At 51.8% G+C, this 19,408-nt stretch overlaps 1 protein-coding gene across 4 annotated transcripts in view; it reads left to right on the plus strand.

The window, feature by feature from the left end:
• STX18 (syntaxin 18) overlaps positions 1-19,408 on the plus strand; it is an 89,807-nt gene that overhangs the window by 39,559 nt on the left and 30,840 nt on the right. For all 4 annotated transcript variants that reach the window (XM_036227495.1, XM_016161217.2, XM_016161216.2 and 1 more), the window contains exon 2: positions 15,260-15,327. In XM_036227495.1, the coding sequence (XP_036083388.1) occupies positions 15,260-15,327 (68 nt within the window). The remainder of the gene's footprint in view (positions 1-15,259; positions 15,328-19,408) is intronic.

Raw genomic sequence — 19,408 nt, forward strand, 5'->3', positions numbered from 1 at the left:
GGGGCGAGGAGGAAGTGCCGGTGCCTCTTCCGCAGAGGGGCAGCTTAGGGAAGACGCTGGTCAATGTCCGGGATTCTCAGCAGGGCCTGAACCCCTGGGGACACGCACCCACTCGGGCCTCCGCAGACTCGGCTGTCTGGAGGCAGAAGGCTTTGCAGTGTGCACAGCGTGCTGTCCGAGCGCTTGACACATTTAGCATTTTTGTTTTTTGACATAATCAATACCTTTGTTTCCTGATTCTACACTAAGCTCTTAACCTTTTTTTCCTCTTGTTTTTCAGAAAAGGCTAAATGTCTGAGTTTTAAAAAATGTAATGGAAACAGAATGTAGCTTGAATTTTAAAATTATTCACTATGAAGAGAAAAACCTGAAGCCGTAAAATTTAAATCTCATAAAAGTTAATCAAATTTGGTGCTACACAGATTTCGTCAAAACCTGAATTTTATGAGCTTAGGAACGTTGACATGTTAAAAACGGCCGAGGAGTTTGTGTTTACCACCCTTCAAACGCGCACATTCTTTCAAACCAGTCGGGGAGAGAGTGGCAGGAAGGGCCTCGCTCCCCCGGCCCCCACCCCTTCTCCACTGGCCTCTCGGTCTGAAATAAGCTTCTGAGCCCCGTGGTGGCGAGCAGAACTCGGAACACGTCTCTGTGTTAGTACCTGTGAAGTAGAAAGTGAGAGTCATCGCGAGACGGAAGCTTGAGTTACGGCGTGCTGGTGGGCCTTCGTGCTAAGGCGCGGTGAAGGGTGTTTCGGTTTCCTAGTGAAAACAAAGTGAGCTCCGCTGTGAGCGAGTCACCCCTTTGTCATTGAATTCTTTTCTTTGCTCTTTTTTTCTGCTTGCACTTGGATCATCTACACATACTGTTTGGACCCTGTGTGTTTCACTTTCATTTCTTACTGAAAGCTTTCGGTCGATGTAGTCCCTGAGCAAATCCTTTCCAACAAAGCGTTTAGCTTTCTGTGCACACAGATTCAAGAGTCAATCAAACATGTGTTTGATTAATTTATCACAAAGGGTGCCACCTTGAGTTAAAACAATTCTACTCTGTGGAAAGTTCTTTCTGTTCAAAAGGGGGCCCTTATTTCTAAGAGCAGAGCTCTGATTTTAATTAAATAAAGAGCATTTTATGCAATTTTTTCCTAAAGCTTAAGATTAATTTCTATGGTTACTAGGGATATAAATCTCTAGATTGCTTTAAAACAAAGATTTTTGTTCAGGAGAGAGTTGACAGCTCCCTTTAAGAGAAGCTATTACTTAATTTTACTTTCCTAAGTTTAAACACATAAAAATATTTGTAATGATACCCCAAAGGCATCATAAAAATGTAAAATAATTGTACTCTAAAATATCTAAAATTACAGGAAATAGACCTCATTTTAAAAAATGAACTGGGATTCGTGGCTGGGGAACTGGGGTGAGACATACTTCAAAACCAGAATCTCTTGTCAGGAGACTTGTTTTTTTTAACGGTAAAAAAATCTTTTCTGTTACCAGTCATACAAACTTTAAAATATGTTCATGCTATCAGGAAATATTTCTTTATAGTTTCATTACCTTTAATGCGTATCGCTGTTTGGATGTCTTAGATCCCTTCTGAGAGACAAATTTCTGTCTCTAGGATTAAATGGCATCACTCGGCTTGTGGATTAACTGTATCACAGTTACCCTTTAGACTGCTTTTAATGACTGTTTTTAAAAGCACATAGCCTCGTTTTCTGAGCAGCTTTGAACAAGGGCAGCATAAATAATTTCTAGTGTTTTACTTACCCGAAGCATACTTCCTCTTTCAGCAGATAATGTTAACTGGTAAATTGTTCCCAGGTTAAAGGTTTGTCATATTTTAATAAATGTAGAGCAAAGTCTATAGAAGTGATGCTTAAAGGAGAAAATCCCAACTCAAAGTGAAGTAATACTTATCCTCTTTCCTACTTTACCATTGCTCATATCAGTCCTTTTGCTTTTTTCATTTACTAAAATTTTAATTGTCTCATATATATAAAATGGCTTCATTTTATTAGAAAAAGTAAAATTAAATTCATAAAGTATTCAAACTGAAGTTTTGAAAGAAATGGCATTTCGTATGCGATGTGAATACTGTCGAGACTAGGTAAGCTGGTAGTTTAGAACATGCCTGATCCTGGAATGCTCTGCATTAAATGGGTTATATATTTTGAGAGCAAAATGGGGGGGGGGGAGAAAACTACTTTCCCTCCAGTTTTTTTAAGAGACAAGAAAATTAAGTTGAATGCAGATACTGAAAGTGCTGTAAGCTGGGTGTTTGAGCCACGAAAGTAAACACTGATTATTGCAAATGTACATTCGAACCAATTTACTTTTATCTTTCAAGCGAAACGTTTCCCACAGTTTTCGTGGGTTTGTATTTAAGTTGGGAAAACTTTGGAAGTTTGTGTGAAAGTATAAATAAGTTTGGGAAAGTCATGATTAGAGCTTGATAATAAACATGCAAAAGCAAATTGGGAGACTCGATTAAAGTCAGATGTGACACTTAATAATGTTTTCTCCAAAATTCCTTCTCAGAGAGAATGGTGACTTATGTGGATCTGGAACAAAGACTTTGGCTATAAGTGAAAATAAGGATTATATATGAATTCTTCAACATAGAGATTTGCTTTCTTTAGAAGAACCTTAACGATTGTCACAGGAGTCCCCAAAATGCCCCTTTCCAATTAGGGACACAGAAATTATGGATGTATTTATAGATTGTATTTAAAAAACAAAGTATTTACTTAGTTGCCAGGAAAGTTTAACTCTTTTTAATAAAATAAGCATTATATTTTAGCATATAGGGAGATTCTTTATTTTGCAAAGAGGGGGAAAAGGTTAGTTGGTTTAATTATTGAAATATACCACAATATAGAGTATAAATAAAATTGAAAAAGTTTAATCTAAAATTTGTTTTAAATCTCATCGTTATAACATTAACCTTACAAATTGCAAATTGACATTCATTTTCAGTTGTTTATACTCCAATTCTTGGGGAAATTTTTCCACTTTCTACAGTAATGACACTGTGAGTGTGGAAAGATATCGCTTGACCAGTTATTACGTATCGGCGTTCTGGACACAGCAGTCGTGCCAGCATTCGACCAGATACCGATGCTGTGGCGTCTCGAAGGCGTCCCTGAACGTCGTCGAGGTCTGGCTCCCCGTCCGTCCATGTGCTGCTCTGCGTGACCCTTGAGAGTGTGTGTGCGTGTGTGTGTGTGGGGGGGGAGTTAGTGTTCCACGTTGGTGACACTTTTACTGCTTACAAATTGATAGGTGATTTTAACTGAGATTTTTTAATATGCATCGTGTTTCGAAGACTTTACCTCATGATCTGGAAAACTGTTAAAAGGGATCTAAGTTACATATACTGGTTTTACTTTTACAGCTTTAAAAATGAGTTCTGAATGTAAAATTCAAATATAAGACTTAAAACTTTGTCTTAGTAAAACAGTAAATCTTAAAAGTAGGATGAAAAAATATACTTTGATTCTTAAAATAAAGCTCTGTAATATACAGCTGAGGATCTAATCATAATTTTTCTAGTTTTTTTAGCATACAGATTTTTCTCTAGCAAATGTATTAGAGGCTAATTATTTTATGTTAATTTGAACCCTTAATTTTTGGCTAGTTTCTATTTTATAAAACTTAGCAGTTATAGATTTGCTACAGTTTCTTTAAATCCAAGAAACTATTAATTTCAGTTTCATGTTTTTTGCCTTTTTTTTTTTTTTTTTTTTTGGCATGTATACGGAGCACTTTAAGTGTCATGCCCTATTTACTGCGGAGAAGGCTGTCATGAGGGAGAGGCACCTACAGCTTTCGGAGGACAGGGAATGATGAGACGAGGCCCTGGGTTTCGCTTGGAGTTTGAGCAGTCGTGAGACGGGTCGAGGCCCGCGGGCTCGGCGTTTTATTCGCGTTCCCTCAGCTGAGAGATGACTTTGGAGGCCGGAGGCTCCGTATCTTGTTACCACACCCTCTTCCTCGGGCTTCTCTCGATAAAGCCTCTCGATAAAGCGCACGTCGACTCCTTTGCTTTTGTTTTTACTGAGAGAGAAAACGTTTCACGGGAGAGTGCTGGGCCCCCGGGGGCTTGAATGTTATCAGGCGGCGGTTGCTGCTGGATGCCAATCCCTGGCGTCTACGGGCAGCGTGGACGGGGGGCGTCGGCGCCCCCTTTGCGCCACCCGCAGTGGACCTCGGCCGCTCTTCCCTGCTGTGAGGCAGGAGCTGGACAAGGCCGCGGTCTCCATGACGAGATCAGAGGTGGCCCGGCCGGCCGGCTCCGGCTCCTGGAGCACGGGCGAGCTCGGGGCGCCCCTCCCCGCGCGTAGGTGTCGCCCGCTCTCCCGAGTTTCAGATTACGGGAGCAATTGATCTGTATGACCTGTCTTAAGAACGTTAACGTTGCAGTGGAAACTTAAACCAAATGTATATCCTCAAGAGACAAATCATCTTAAAACCAGGCTGTTGTCATTCCGCTGTGCCGGGCAGCTCGGCCAGGGACAGCGAGGGCGAGAGCGCCATCTCGTGGGCGGGACTGCGCTGGCTGCGGTGGGTGGGAGAGGGAGAGACGGGCCCTGTTGATTGATTAGCTCTCGCCCTTGGCTCCCAGACAGGCGTGGTTTTGTGTTGTTCCCAGCTCACGGTTTCTCTCCAAGGCTAGGATCCCAGGAGAACGAGTGGGAACTTAAACCAAACGTGTGTGTCGGTTTTATTTGCGGTTTTCCCACTTCCGTAGGTATGTGTGCTGGTCCTTGCCATCTTCATAAACGTTTTTTCTTTATAGTTGATCTTACAATTCAAATGAAAAGGTCATTTGTGAAAATGTCAGAAGAGCAGCATTCGGCCCCTGGGGATCCCGCGTTTCTGCGTGTGTGTGCTCAGCCCTAGTGATGAGAGACCGTCTCTGGGTAGAGCCTGCTCGTTGCCACGAGCTTCGTCCTCCCGCTGACCTGTTCCCACGAGGGTCGGCGTGGGTCACAACTCCCAGCCACTTGTAGTGGAGAGCACGCCTTTGACATGTGCTAAACTATTTGCAAAGACGATGCGGGAAATTCCATGTTAACACAAAGCTTTAATACGTATACCCACCAGGTTTAGGTATAGCGGTTCCCTAATGTTTGTTTTAAAATGACAAGTTCTTGATAAAATGTATCACTCATTCAACTGACATTTCTTGAGCCAGGAACCTTGCCAGGCTTTGGGAATCCAAAATGAGCGTGATGTAGTCCTGTTTGGACATACAAGTTTTAAAAGCCTTTTAATCCTTCACCACGAAGGGGAGCGAACATATTCCTGGGGTGTGGAGTGTACTACGGTGCAGTATGAGTGTATGGGTTCGCTTAGTGTTCTCTGCCAAGGATTTGGGAGAATCTGGAAGACGCTCAGCAGATGCTTTTGGAGAAGCTGATGAGTAAAACTGACGGCTTCGTTTTAACGAGTTCAGTGCGTGGGGGGTCGAGGGCCGCATGATAACCTTCCTTCGGTTTGCTGCTTCAGCTCAGGTTTCATTCTCCGAGAGCCCAGGCTTGCAGGCACAGAGTGCAGAGTTCAAGGACACAGGCCCTGGAGTCTGTCACGGAATACGGGCCTTGGCTTTTCACTTGCTAGCCGTACGATCTTGGGCAGGGTGCCTAATGACGCAGCTCCGTGCCTCAGTTTCCTCAACTGCTTTGTCATTCGCTGGGAGAATGAGATCGTCTCCGTGATGGGCGTAACACCGTGCCCGGCACGTCGTGAACACTACACACTGACGAGGGCGGCGGCGGTTCCCTGGCGTCCTCCCCTTTCTGCATGCCGTAGGTCAGACGTGCGAGTGGCCATCCCGGCGCGCACGGTCCGGCCCGCACACCCGCCGCCCCGCGGGCACGCTGCCTGTGCCCGTGTCTCCAGGTGCACACAGATGCCGCGGACGGTGGCAGCAGCCGGCCGGCCCCGACGCCGAGCGGGAGCGCTCCCTTACACACACGAGTTTCCTGAAAGGCCGCGCCTTCCCGTGTTCGTTTTCGTGTTTGTGTGTCGAACTGTGTTTTGTGCTCAGAGGCTCCTACCCTGAGCCCCAGAGGACCCAGAGCCTCCGAAGCCCAGAATGGTAGCACCGGAATTTTTGTGTCTGTGGGAATATTCATTTTCTTAAGGTAAGGATCAGATACATAGTTTTGGCAGCGTTTCAAAGGCATATGTGCGCTGTCAAAAGGCCACGTATGCTGTAGATGTTCATGATTCTTTCTGGACGTCCACTCGAGAGGTTAAAGATATAACCCCTTCTAGAAAATAAAACTCAAATTTGTGTGTTACACTATTCGTTTTGTAAGATACATGAACAATTGTGAGGGCGGAGTTGATATTTTAATTTGAGGGACTCAAATATAACTGGAATGGTTTTTCCTCTTAACCCTTCTTGTCAAAGGTCTGAAGAGTCGTCAGCACAAGGGAGGCGAGGTCAGTAGGCGCTGGAGTAGGCCCCTCGTTCAAGTCCGGCTCTACCGTCTACCAGCGAGGCCTTGAGCCTGTCACTTAGCCTCTCCATGAGGCAGGGCGAATAATAACCGTCCCTGCCTCGTGGGGTTGTGGCGACGACTATGTGGAGTCGTCTGGACAAAGCCGTCACAGCTCTTGGCCCATAGTAAGTGCTCCGTGAGCTTTGCTGGCAGCATTCTGGTGCATATTTACCCAGCACCAGTTACAGTGTGTACAGGTCAGGTGTCTATTACAAAAGGTGTTTTATTGTGTGTTTTACCCTCACCTTACTGATGGGTGAGCAGTTTATAAATATTTCTCATTTCTTATGACCAGACTTTCCAAGGGTCTGGTCGGAATTGCCACAAGTCAGGAAACCTTAATAAGCGGGGGTTCCGGGGACGGGCTTGAAACTTTGGGAGGCAGGAAAGGGGCGACCGGCAGCCAGCCGCGTTGGGCCACGAGCAGCTTTCGCCCGATGGAGCACGGACGTTGTCTGGGCGGTCCTGCTGGAAAGGACCCTCGGGTCCCACCTTTGCCCTGCGGTGCGGTGCGGGATCGGGACGCGGCGGGACTGGGGCCCTCCGTGGTCTCGTTTCCCAGAGCCCCTTCCGCCGGTGAGCCTGGCCTCAGAGGAAGCCCGTGCGCCCGCCTCGTGGCTCCCGCGCCCAGAGCAGCCACCTCTTCTGCGCACACTGGGGACCAGCGACCTGCCCGAGCGCTGGGGCGACGGGCTGTTTGCGCGCCTGCCAGATGCGCGGCGACCCTGGGAGCGGCAGGGGGACCTGTGCGCTTCTCACCCTTGCACTGCCGCTCAGCTGCTCAGCTTGCCGGGGGCGCGGCTCCGCCCCGGAGGGGGCCAGGGCGGCCGGACAGCAGCGGCCGCGTCCCGGTTCTGCCCTGTCCAGGAGCCGGCTGTGCCGGGCGAGCGCTGCCCAGGGCGCCTTCGGGAAAGGCTTTCGCGGACGCTCTGGGTCAGGCCTCAGGCGCCCCTCCCCGCCCTGCTCCTGGCCCTGGGGCCTGTGGGGGCCACTCATTGCCCGCGAGGCAGCCAGACTGTGTCCTGTCGCAGACCCGCCGCGGAGCCTTGGACGATGTGCTCGACCTCCCCCGGGCCTCAGTTTCCTTCCCTTTCATAGGGGACAGTAACAGTACCTACCCCATCGGGTGGTGTCAGGGTTAAATGAGTACGCGTGAGGCTCCCAGGCGTGCCTGGCCCCGGCGAGCGCTCAGGGATGGCGGCCACCAGCGCGGCCACCGTGCGCCAGTTGCGCGGGCTTCGCACCGAAGCCACTTCTCTTCTGCTCTGACTCCAGCTCCCCCACTCCTCAGCCTCACGGTTATGTGAGTGGCCGGCCAGGCCCAGGTCCCCACGCCGCCGTCCTCCGCCCAGGCTGACCTGGCCCCGTGGCTGAGACCCAGACAGTGATGAAGGGGAAGCAGAAAAAAAGTTACACAGACTGAGGGCCTACTGTGTGCCAGACACGGTGTCAGACTCTTTACAGGCATCGTTTTCATGGACGACTCGTGGCCCCCCTCAGAGTTACTGCCTCACGTTTACACGTCCAGGGCGAGGCTGGAAGGAGTTAAATGGCTTGCACACGGCCGTGTCACTAGCAAGTGGCAGAGCCGGGGTCTGAACCAAGGTCCGTGCGACTCCGTAGCCCACACTCGAGCTACCAAGACTGGGAGAATGCAGCACACGTGTGCGCTCCGCGTGTGCAACCTCACACACGTCCCTGTGCTCACGCTGCACACGCGCTGCACACACACTCTGCTCTCAGACCCTAAGCCAGACCGGGTTTGGACTGGATCTGAAAAGCCGTGTGAAGCATGTCAGATCCTTGGGTTGTGACCTACCTTCTGGGCAAACCGAAGGGCGGGCGCCACGGTGCAGCTGCAGAGGTGACCGGCGAGGGACCGAGGGACAAGCCGTGCAGTCAGGTGTGTGTGTGGGGGGGGTGCCGACGAGAAGCCGCCGGGTGCCAGCCGCTCTCGCAGATGTTTGAGTTGAGTGAGCAGGTGCCGCTGACCGACTCACCTGCGGGGAGGAAGAGAGGGAGGAGTCTACAACGAGAGCCGTTTTCTGGCTCCGGGAACCTAGCGAGCGCTCCTGCTCCTCGGGGCACAGGGACAGGACGGACAGAGAGGGAGCCAGGAGGGGCGGGCGGGGTGGTCAGGTAGTTGGCGCTTAGGAGCCTGTCGTGGGCGCTGGGACCCGCTCGTCCCGAACGCGGCGGCCAGGCGGGGCTGGGGGGCTGCCTCCTGTGGACGGTAAGTACAGCCGTGGGCGGCAACGAGGGGGCCTAGCGAGACCGCGTCAGGCCTGGACTTAGCTGGTCAGCGGGAGCAGGCAGGGGAGGAGGGCGAGGACATGCCGTCAGGGTTTAAGACAGGAACCTAGAGGGAGTGGGGTCCCGGAAGCCGAGGGGCAGGGAGACGGCACGGGGCGCCCGTGCGAGGACTGGCGTAGTGGCCCGCGAGCAGTCGCCCGGAGAGCAGAGGGAGCAAGGAAGGGGCAGCTCACACACGTGGCCCCGAACAGGCCGCCGCTGCGGCCCGGAGCGCTCGCGGAATGCCCGCGGCCGTGCCAGGCCCTTCTGTGGGTGCCCAGTCGCCAGGGGTCCGCCACAGGGACGGGCAGGACGCAGACAGCCCCCGCTGTGACTCCAGGGTGTGCCGGTGCTGAGCTTTCAGCTGTAACTGCTATTGACGCATTTTTCAATTATGACTAAAGGGAGTGGGTTCGGGGTTTCGTTAGTGGGCCTCCAAATTAAACGCAGCAACATGATCCTTGTGAAAAATCAGCTTAGCTTATCAGTAGTTGGCACACATTTATACAGCGGTGGGGGTTCGGGCTGTGCCTTTGGCTGCATACTAAACTGAACAGCAAGCTGTGTCCACTGGTTGAATGAAAAAAATAATGATTTGGTGTTCCAGGGAACTTTTTACAATATGCCAGAGGGACCTACTGGAGTCTCTTTAATCTTGAACAATGGCTGTTTCTTGCAGAGGCAGATTATGCAAATCGGTACTCCGTGTTTCGCAATCAATCAGGCCTGGCTGGGAGTGTTGTGAGTGCCAGCAGAACCGAATTCCTGTGTCCGGGGGTTGGGGGCAGCTCGCAAGTCAGACCTCTGCTGTGATCAGCAAAGAACCCTTGTGACTGCTTTGAACTCTCCCCACAGTTAAAGTGCCAGCCGTCCTTTGAGAAGAGCCCTACCGTTTTGTACCAGGGTTTCTGTTTTGCAGTTTATCTTCCTTGGGGTAATTTACAAAACACCCACGAAGGAGCAGCCAGCGGGACTGTGCTGTGGGCGACACACGGACACAAAGCCGGGCCTGGGCCTGGGCCGGCAGATGGCAGCCACGCTCCCGCGTCCCCTTTGTGGCGAGCCGCCTTGGACTCAGCCGAGTGCACGTGTGTATTTTAAAACAATGGCATTTCAGCTTCGGCATGTGCGGGACAATTAACCTGTAATGATCCTTTGATTCCAGATCAAAAGCAAAGAAGCAGAGAAAATTTAAAAGCCCTTGGGAAAGAACATTGTGATATTTCGAGAGCGGTCCCGTTCTTCCTGCAGCCGTAATACTTGTGTTGCCATCTAGTGGATAAAGTGTGGCACGGACTTACTCGTGTGTGGAGTTCATTTCACCCTGCTGTTAATTCTTGAAGGGATAAAGAAGCAACTCTGTCCGGAGCATTAAATTACTGGGGAACCGCTTCAGGCTAGATGTACGCCCGAGCAGCTGATGTCAGAGACATGACCACCGTTCAGAACGGGGTGGTCACATGCAAGAGGGACCCTTCACCTGGCCCGGAAGTGGCAGAGGAGGCTGCAGGTGTACTACCTGAGCAGTCTTAGGGGTCAGGGTACGACAGAGGACTAGGGCTGGGGGGGGGGGCGGGCTCCGAATCTGGAGGCGGCAGCGAGGAGAGGGGCATGGAGGGCCTCTGGCCTGAGGAACTGGACTTGATCCTGTGGGGAGTCAGGAGTCAGGGAAGTACGTGGGAGGATGGGCCGTCTTTATTTTAAAACATTTTTGTCTGATTGTAAAGATTGTGCACACTAACTTTAGAACATTGGTGAAGTAGAAAAAGATATTAATAAAGCAAAGTCTCCAAATCTTACCGCCCAGACAACCGTCGCTATTTCGCGGAGTCTTTCGGAGTCCCCTCTGTCACGGAAACAGCTTTAGGTGTGAATGTCACGTACTTTACGTAAATGGATCCCGCGGTGCCCGCTCTGGGCAGCCTCGGTTCCCCCCACGCACAGCCGTTTGCTGGTGGGAAAGCCGCCCCGTGGGCCCAGATGTCACGGGCGCACGAGCGGGGGTGTCCATGTGTGAGGACCGGCGGCGTGAAGGACATCCGCTCTAGGAGCCACCGTGTCATCAAGTTTGCCCTACGGTAGATGGGCGTGTGGAGAACTTCGGTGTCCCGATGATTTCGGAAATTAGCCTTATTAAAATAATAGCCACTTAGCAGTGAACTCTGATAGAAAGGGATAAGTCAGGCGAATTTCAGTAGTTTTAGAATGGAGTTTAAATAAATTTCATGGTTAAGGAGCAGCTTCCCAAAGAAGCCGGATCCTGGCTGATCCCAGGTGTGGCTCTTAGCTTCCTGCTGCCCCACAGCCATAGATGCGGCCTTTATCCTGAACAGGTCACCCCAGCACTGGGCACTTTTGGTCTTAAAATATGTCCTCCACAGCCTCTGGTACAAGCAGCCCTCGGAGCACTGCTGTGCCCGGGTGCGACAGCGGGGCGTCTTTGTGGCTGTGGGCACGCTTGTCTCCCATTCGTTGTGAACCACGTACACGAAATGTGTTACGGCGTCTTCTCACCTGGAAAATGGGATCATAATGGCCGTCGCATAGGCAATGAGATGAGGGGTGCAGAGCGTGGAGCCTGCTGCCCCCTGCATAGTTCGCACTCAGTAGACGTCGGCTCTTAACTCGTGCTGCTCCTGTGTTTTAAAAGTAAGTTTTGCGTCCTTCACTTTGTAGTGAAGCCAGGAATATTAAGCAACTTGCTCAAAATCTCAGCTGGCAAAACTTAAGGGTTTAGGGGAGCCTATAAAAACACCCCTTTCTTCCCAGACCAATTTTGGAACCACCTGAAAGAGAAATACAGGAGCCAGAATACCAAAAAAACAAACAAACAAACAAACAAATGGAGAACCTGACTTTAGATTCCTGGCCAAATATGGGCGGAGCATGGACCAGGCCTCTGTGGGCCGGCCCCCGAGTGGGCTCCCTGTCCCCCAAGTCAGAAGCCAGTAAGTCACACCAATTCCCCCTGCGAGGAGTGAGTGAAGGGGTGCGAGGGTCCAGGAACGTTCGTCCAGCTGAAGTCCGGCCAAGCGAAGCCTAAGGAGTGGGGACTCGGGGTCCCCTTCAGCAGTAGGTGACGGAACAGATCAGGGCCAGGGAATCTCGGCCAGCTCCCCGGGTTTCACACCGCCTGTCTCTCGTCTGCCCCGCTCCCTAAACCCCCCACAGAGCCCTTTGCCCAGAGCGCACTCTGCCCGCGCCCCATCCTGAGCTAACGCGTGGGTGGAGGTGAGCTCAGGTGTCCCCTGGGAAGAGAACCCATCCTGGAAGTCGCCCTGTGGTTTGTGCCGCAGTTTGCTGAGTGATGATCAGGGTGAGGCGGTCGCCATCGGACAGCGTCTCTGACCTCCCTGTTCTTTGCTCATGCTGCAGGCCATCTCTCGCCATCCCTGTGGCCTTGGTAGGGGTGGTCCAGGCCTCTCGTGCAGCAAAACACCAGGGCAGCAGCCGGCCTCTGAGGAGACGCGTTGGCCAGGGGGACGTGCTCTTTAGATGTGCGCACGTCCCCACTGTATCTCACGAGGGACCCTGAAACGAGCACGGTGTGCGGAAACCTTCGGAAAGCCCTTCGTGGAGATCTTTCTACACCCACTGTGGTTTTCAGTACACGCAGATGTCTCACGTAAAACCCTGCTTGTATTTCTGTGAAGAGAAACCTCAAGCTTAAGCTAAACGCTAGTGGTTTTATTAGTCTTCTAGCGGTATAAAATAGAATAAATAACGCAGGCTTTGAGTCGTAGACCTGCGATCCATCCCCCCCCCCAACTCGTGACTTGTGACCTTGCATGGGCCTCAGCTACCATGTCATCAAGTGGGAGTGGGGGTCACGTCTGCATCGTCCGACTGTCACGGGGGGAGTGAATGACAGCACACGAGCAGCTCGCGCCGCGCCTGGCACCCGCGTGGCCGGTGCTCAGTAGGCGGCCGTCGCCGTTGGGCAAATGGCGTGTGTTGTGCATCGTCGAAGCCAGATACAAGAAGCAAAGACCCGACCCGCGTGACGTCTCCTGGTGGCTTCTGCACTGAGAACTATGGCTGTGACTCTCCAAGAATCTGTGCTTAAAATGGGGGCTGAGGACTCAAGCCTGATACTGAGGATGCCTGGGTTCCAGCCAGGCTTCACCCCGTGCGTCCTCGAGCAAATTACTTACTGTCTCTCTGACTCAGTTTTCTCATCTGTAAAGTCGGGGGTGCTAACGGACCCGCGTCGTGGGGGCTGCGGGGAGAATTAGACGAGCTGGCACGTGCAGAGCTCCCGAGAGCCACCGGGCGCATTGTTAACTCCCAACACAGACATCGATTTTTTTAAGTAGCATTGAGTCTGCTAAATGGAACTTTAAGCAAAGATTTGCAAATACTCAGAAATAAAGGCGCTAGAGATTGTGGGCGGGATTTAATTGTTGGCTCAGGTGTGAGTTACTACCATTTGGCAGCAGAAAATCTGTACTTCAAAATGACATAGTGTTAAGAAAGGCCTGAAGTGGGAGATTTTAAAAAATAACATTTTATTAAGGAAAATTGAAAAGACGTGTTACCGCAGACAGGATGGCCTCGGGAGCCCCTGGGTGTGCGTGTGCTCACCTCCAGGAGCCACACACATGCCACCTGTGGCAGGTTCCTCAAAAATAGGACTAAGCACAGCCGTGAGCAGATCACGGCCTGACCAAGAATCTTTCCAAAGATGCTGATCATCATGTGAGTAAAATGTCAAATTGTTCCTTACAAAGATAACTCTATCGTGTGATGCCTTTTAGGGCTTAAGTTGTTCATTTAAGGAAATCAAAGACCAATTGAAATTTTTTCTTTATTATTGATTTGTTGTGATTTTTGTATGTGTTTATTTTAGGACTCTAATAGAATTTCAGGGCTGTCAAATACCTACAAAAACCTTAGTGCTCATTTATTTCTTTTCATTCTTGGCATTTGAAATATTACTTCATACATTGCACTCATGTTAAGTATTGAGTTATTATACTGCTGATATTGTTAAGCCAGTAATTGAAACCTCTCACCTTGTCAAGCATTCCATTTAATCCTGAGTAAGCTTAATTCCATTTTAATAAATTCATATTATAGAAATTCGCTATTACAGAGCATAAGAAATTGGGATAAAATGAGTTATACTTTAAGCGCAGCCTCGCGTAACTGTGTGTTTTGAGGTGCCCGTGGGGCTGTGTTCCTGGCACTCACCCCCAGGCACCATTCCGCCCCGGTGGACTTGAACTAGCTGCCGACGGGGGTGAGGGGGTCAGGGGGTGGCCAGCAGGATCTAGCCTCTGTAGTGGTGTCCTTTGGACCTCTTAAAGCTTTCCACAAAAACTTTATGACTCCTCCAAAAACCTGTTTTGGATAGAGAGGTTTTAAGCAGGTGTGCCGTGGACTGAAGATGTCCTCCACAATTCACGCGTTGGAACCCTAGTCCCCCGTGCAATGGTATTTGGAGACGGGGCCTCTGGGAGGTGATTGGGTCATGAGGGTGCAGCCAGCGTGACGGGGGTTCGTGCCAGGTGGGTGGCATGCAGAGTGCTTGCAAGTTCAGAGCAAAGCGGAAATTAGCCTGCGTTGGCCTTGACGGAAAGACCTTCACGGGAAAGATGAAAGTTGAGCAGACCCTTCAAGGTCGGGCCCTGCGTGTTCGGAATAAGGACAGAGGCGTCAGAAGGAAGCCAGTGGGAGTGGCGGTCACAGGACAGCACGGCCCCAGCCTCGTCAAACACGCTCTCCTTCCGGAAACGCTTTTACCCCTGTCCGCCGCCATCCCGGGTTTCTCCCTGGGCCTTTTCATTTTATGACTCTTTTAATCCCTAGCTCCGTGCACAGTACTTGACACATGGTGGGCGCTTCAGAGTAGGTGTGCGTGATGCCGGAGGCCAGCCATGCAAATAGCATCCTTTGTATGTTTGGGTTCTTTTTGTTCACCCGTGGAAGTAGGCCACAGGGAAGAGAGAGACAGCGTGCAGGGGTGGGTCGGTGCCCCTGAACTCGCGACTGCTGCTCCGCATGGGCCCTTCGTTGTAAACATGAATGCTCTGGCCCCAGGATCCGTCCCCTAGGGCTCGTAGAAGGAGCCTCCCTCGGTACACCGTAGCCATAAGACACGCGCAGGAAAGAGCAGGCCTTTCCCGGACACGAGCTGCCTGGGTCCCAGACATGCGTGGCTTCCTTAGATCGCGAAGTTCCGTTGCGATGTCGCTTCATAACGGCACAGATCACAACAATCACAGGAAGAAGGGGCCGGGATAAGAGACCGAGGCCCGGGAACGCAGGTGGCTTTGGAAAGTCACCCAGAAAGTTAGTGATTATACGAAAGTCTAAAGCGGAAGTTGTCCGATTTTTAGCTTCGAAATCTTTCTACAACCCACACCAGTCTCTATTAATTTAAAGCTTATTACATATGATTGTAACATACCTATCTATATAAACTGTTCTGTGTTCTTTTAATTTTAGGTTTCACACATTGGCAAACTGAGAGATTTTCTTCTGGAACACAGGAAGGATTATATTAATGCTTATAGGTAAGTGCATATTTCTCACCACGGCTTTGCAGACTGTTCTTTCCCACACCTGCATTCCTTTTGAGCTAATCGTGCTAGCTTTTCGAAAACAGCTCAGAGTCGTAATGGGGGATGAGTTTGGCAGTGGCACCTGCAGAGCCCCCCCGCAGCCAGGGCGGGCTCCGCCTCGCCCCACGCCCCGGTCGCCACGCCCCCACTGCAGGGTCTTCTGTCCCGAGACGCGTGCGTTCGCATCTCCGCGTGTGCCGTACACGTTGTGAACACGCAGAGATCGATGGGACAGCTTCTCCCAATACATATTTACCAATCAGATGAAGGGAGGATTCGAGTCACGTGAAAAGGCCATTCGGAGAGGTGCGCCCTTGCCCCCAGTGTGGGTCGTGGTCAGGGCGACTTTCAAAGAGAGCGCATCCGATGGAGGCGTCCACGGTGGCTCCCGGACCAGACCCAGCGCCCGGCAGGCGCGGGCGCGGCAGCTGCCACCGCACGCAAGCCGGGCGGGCGTACGGGACGGTGTCCCTGGGAGTAGCCGCTGAGGGCTGTTCATGGTGTTTGCACCTCAGAAGCCATCCTCCTGCAAAGTGGGGGCTGTAAGAGAAATCCTTTGGTTTCTTTAAAGAGCCTTGTCCAGATATGCAAAAGCGAAAATGCTTAACGTGAATTCTGTAACAGAGAAAATAATTATACCTCGGGTGAATTTTAAATAATCCCTGCCGCTTTGTTTACTTTAAAAATATAAGCAACTTTATACTTTCAAGTGTAGTGTATTTTATTTGTATAATTTTGGAATATACTAAAATTATCATTCTAATGCGTATACCAAAAAGACCTTATTATTAAATGCTTAGTTTAAATAGTTGGTGAACACTAGATGGCAGTGTAAATGTTATTTCTAACGGTATGTTTGTACATCGCACTGATTTGACAGTCCATGAAAGTGGAAGCGACAGGCATTTCGGAAAGCCAAGCACCTCTAGTACAAACCGCCAGCGTCCAGCTCCTTTGTTTAGTGCCCGACGACTTAGGTGACAGGTGTGGCTGTGGTTCTTTGATGAAAGTCCGTTGTTAACGCCCCCTGTCCTTGAAAGGGCATCCAGCTCAGTGACTGTTGCTGACCTGGACTCTCGGTTTGGCTCAAGGCCCCCCCCAACCCCCCCGATCAGCTGTGTGACACTGAGGAAGTCATTTAATCTGTAAAACCTGTCGTCATCCTCCAAACCAGGGCTCAGCAAACGACAGACAGCCGCGGGGCCCAGTCCAGCCCACCGCCTGTGTGGCAGCCTGGGAGCCACGAGGCGTCTTCACCTTTTTAAATGGCTGGGGGAAGTGATGTTTGACCACGTAAGAAAACTACATGAAATTCGGATTTCAGTGTCGGTTGGTAAAGCGTATTGGATTTCCGCCGCGCCCGTCAGTTTGGAAGCATTTTTGGCTGCTTCGGAGCTGCGGCAGCAGGGCTGAGGGGCCGTGACAGGCTGCATGGCCCGCAAAGTCTCCCATATTTACTCTCTAGAGCTTTTCAGAAAAAGTTCGCTCTAAATAATGGGGGCGGTAACCACCTGGCAGCTAGTTGGGGTGTTCAAACGTGACGATGTAATTGAAATGCGGGGCAAAACAGGAAAAGCGGTGGATTTATAAAAGGGTTTTTATGTCAGGCTGCTCTTCCATAAGTTCCCAGTAATGGTGACCTTCTGATTAAGGAAGCGTTAAGACCATTCTCTTTGAACGGCACAGCTCAGCTCCCACAAAGTGTGTCCATGCTCCCAGGCCCCCGTGGCCCGGACTCACCCTGGGTCCTCTGCCCTGACGTCCCTCAGCGTAGTGGGCCGCGGGCCTCGGCCTTCCCCTCTCCCCGCACGGGTGACGGCTCCGCCCCTTACACAAAGCTGTGTGACTGAGCGTCAGGGAGACCTGCCGCTCCTGGGGCCGGTGCATCACCCCTTTATAGAAGTGCACTTCCTAACTCATTTTTCCAGTCGCGGCTGGCCATTGCCAGCTCACGTGCTCTGAGCTCCATGCCCAGCCCTGACTCGGGCCTCTGGAAGAGCGCGGGCTCTGGGCTCGGCCACACCTGAGATGCGGCCGTGGTTCTGCCGGGCACTCGCCGCGCCGGTGCGTCCAGCTCACGCCGCGTCTGCTGCTCCGTGTCGCCCTGTGACATGTGGGCGATGTTCCCGGAGCCGCGCGTGAGCGTCCCCGGCGCACACAAGCCCCTTGGTGAACACCAACTGAATTGGAACCCCGTTCTACCTGTGATGCGGTTGGGGGGTGGCCATTTAAAAAAGCAAGCACCTCTGTTTTCCGCTGGAGAGAGGCGGGCGGGAGGGAGAGAGAGATGGGGTGCAGGAGCCCGGTCATCGGCTTCATCACAGGTGAGATCTGGAGTGGCAGGTGGAGCTTAGGGCTGCGGGTGGGCGGCCTCGGTGAGAGCTCCAGAATTAGACTCGCTGTTGGGGCAGAGACCGCACACGAGAGGAGCAGAGCAGAGCCTCTGTGTCTGTACGCAGGCCGGCCCCGGAGAGGGTGTGTGCCCAGGGATGCTCTGTCCAGGCCCACTTCCTGCCCCGGTCGTCAGAGAAGCCCCTCCCCCTGCCATGGCAGTGGTGGGTGGGGAGGGGGCCGAGGGAAGGGGGCTGGGTGTCATCCTGGGGGAGCCGAGGTCGGGGCAGGAGCCTTCTGCTCGATGTCCCCGGGACGGGAAAGGCTCCCCCTGCAGGGGCCAGCGGACTGTTTGTGTACAGCCTTCCTTTTTGCCACTCCTGCCTCCTGAGCCCTGCCCTGGCCCCGGCCTGCTCCTAGGAGCGTTTCGGACAGAGTGTGACGGCGGAATTAAAAGAATATGTCTAGAAACACTGCCTTCAGACCCAGAAGACTGTTCGTTTGACGTAATTAGGAAGCCGTAATTTTTTCCGTAATGCGGAGCTCAGACTTTATTGACCCATTTAATATTTTTGAATAATGACATTTTACTAGAGCAGTACAGCACGCAACCTAGGTAGCCTCCGGCTAGGTCTCTTGAATGATTTAATTTAAAAATAATTTCTCCACTCTGGTACATGTACTTTTCTGCAATATCCTGGCAACGGAACAATACCAGTTGGGGGAAAGCTTGCTTGGTTTCTGTTGTTGTTACTAATAGAATAAGCGTCCTGTGAATTTCCCGTTCGAAAGGTCAATGCAGGATATGTCCTCAAGGAACATCGTCTTTTAACCGATGGGTTTTATCAAGTTCACCTTTGGGCCTTTTCCGTTTCACTGAGCCGAGGCTCCAGGGTAGGAAGATGCCATCTCACTGTCGTTGGAGTCAGTCCTTTTTAGGGCTGCCCTGACCTCGGGGTGCGGATTCGCACAGGGGGCAGATGCCTCGTTTCTTGTTTGTTTGTCCCTGACCCCTTTAGCCCCCATTGCTGATGCGCTGATGTCTAGCACAAGGCTCCTGGCCCCGTGCTCACCACTCCGCCTCCTCCCACGGTGATCCCACCGGGCGGGCGTGGGGCGTGGGGCGGGGGGGGGCGTGCTTGCTCAGCCCGCTTCCCCACTTTGGGGTCGCCCGCCTCGGGTCGGGTCATGCTGCCAGGGTTCCTCTGTGTGAAGCCAGGGGCGTTGGGGTAGGGAAGTGCTTCCCTCCCGTTTCTCAGGTCACGTGGAGGGGAGGCCCGTCCGTTCCCCAGGAACCGGGGGCTTCCTTCCCACCTTCTGTCTCTCCCAGCAAGTGTGGGGGTTGGGCCCGGGCGGGGGTGGGGGTGGGCAGGCCACAGCAGGAGTGGAGCGGAGACTCAGCCCCTGACTGGGACCGAGGAGAGCCCTGTGCCCCGTTGCTCCCTCTCCTCTTTGGGAGGGGCCTGTCGTCAGACGGAGAGAACGGCAAGGAAAATGGAGACCTGGGCGTCTTAGAGAAGGTGTACTCAGAAGAGGGGAGAAATCGGGCAGAAGCTCGTAGGAGACGTGGAGCTGAGAGGTTTGGTTTTGTTTTTTGAGTTGGAAGAAATAACGCCGTGTTTGTGTGTTGCTAGGAAAGACCCAGCAGACGGGAAGCACGCTGGTATTGTCAGGAACTGGCGCACGTGGCCTTCACTGCGTG

The sequence above is a fragment of the Rousettus aegyptiacus genome, unplaced genomic scaffold (genome assembly GCF_014176215.1).
Source record: "Rousettus aegyptiacus isolate mRouAeg1 unplaced genomic scaffold, mRouAeg1.p scaffold_m13_p_10, whole genome shotgun sequence".
NCBI classification, from domain to species: domain Eukaryota; kingdom Metazoa; phylum Chordata; class Mammalia; order Chiroptera; family Pteropodidae; genus Rousettus; species Rousettus aegyptiacus.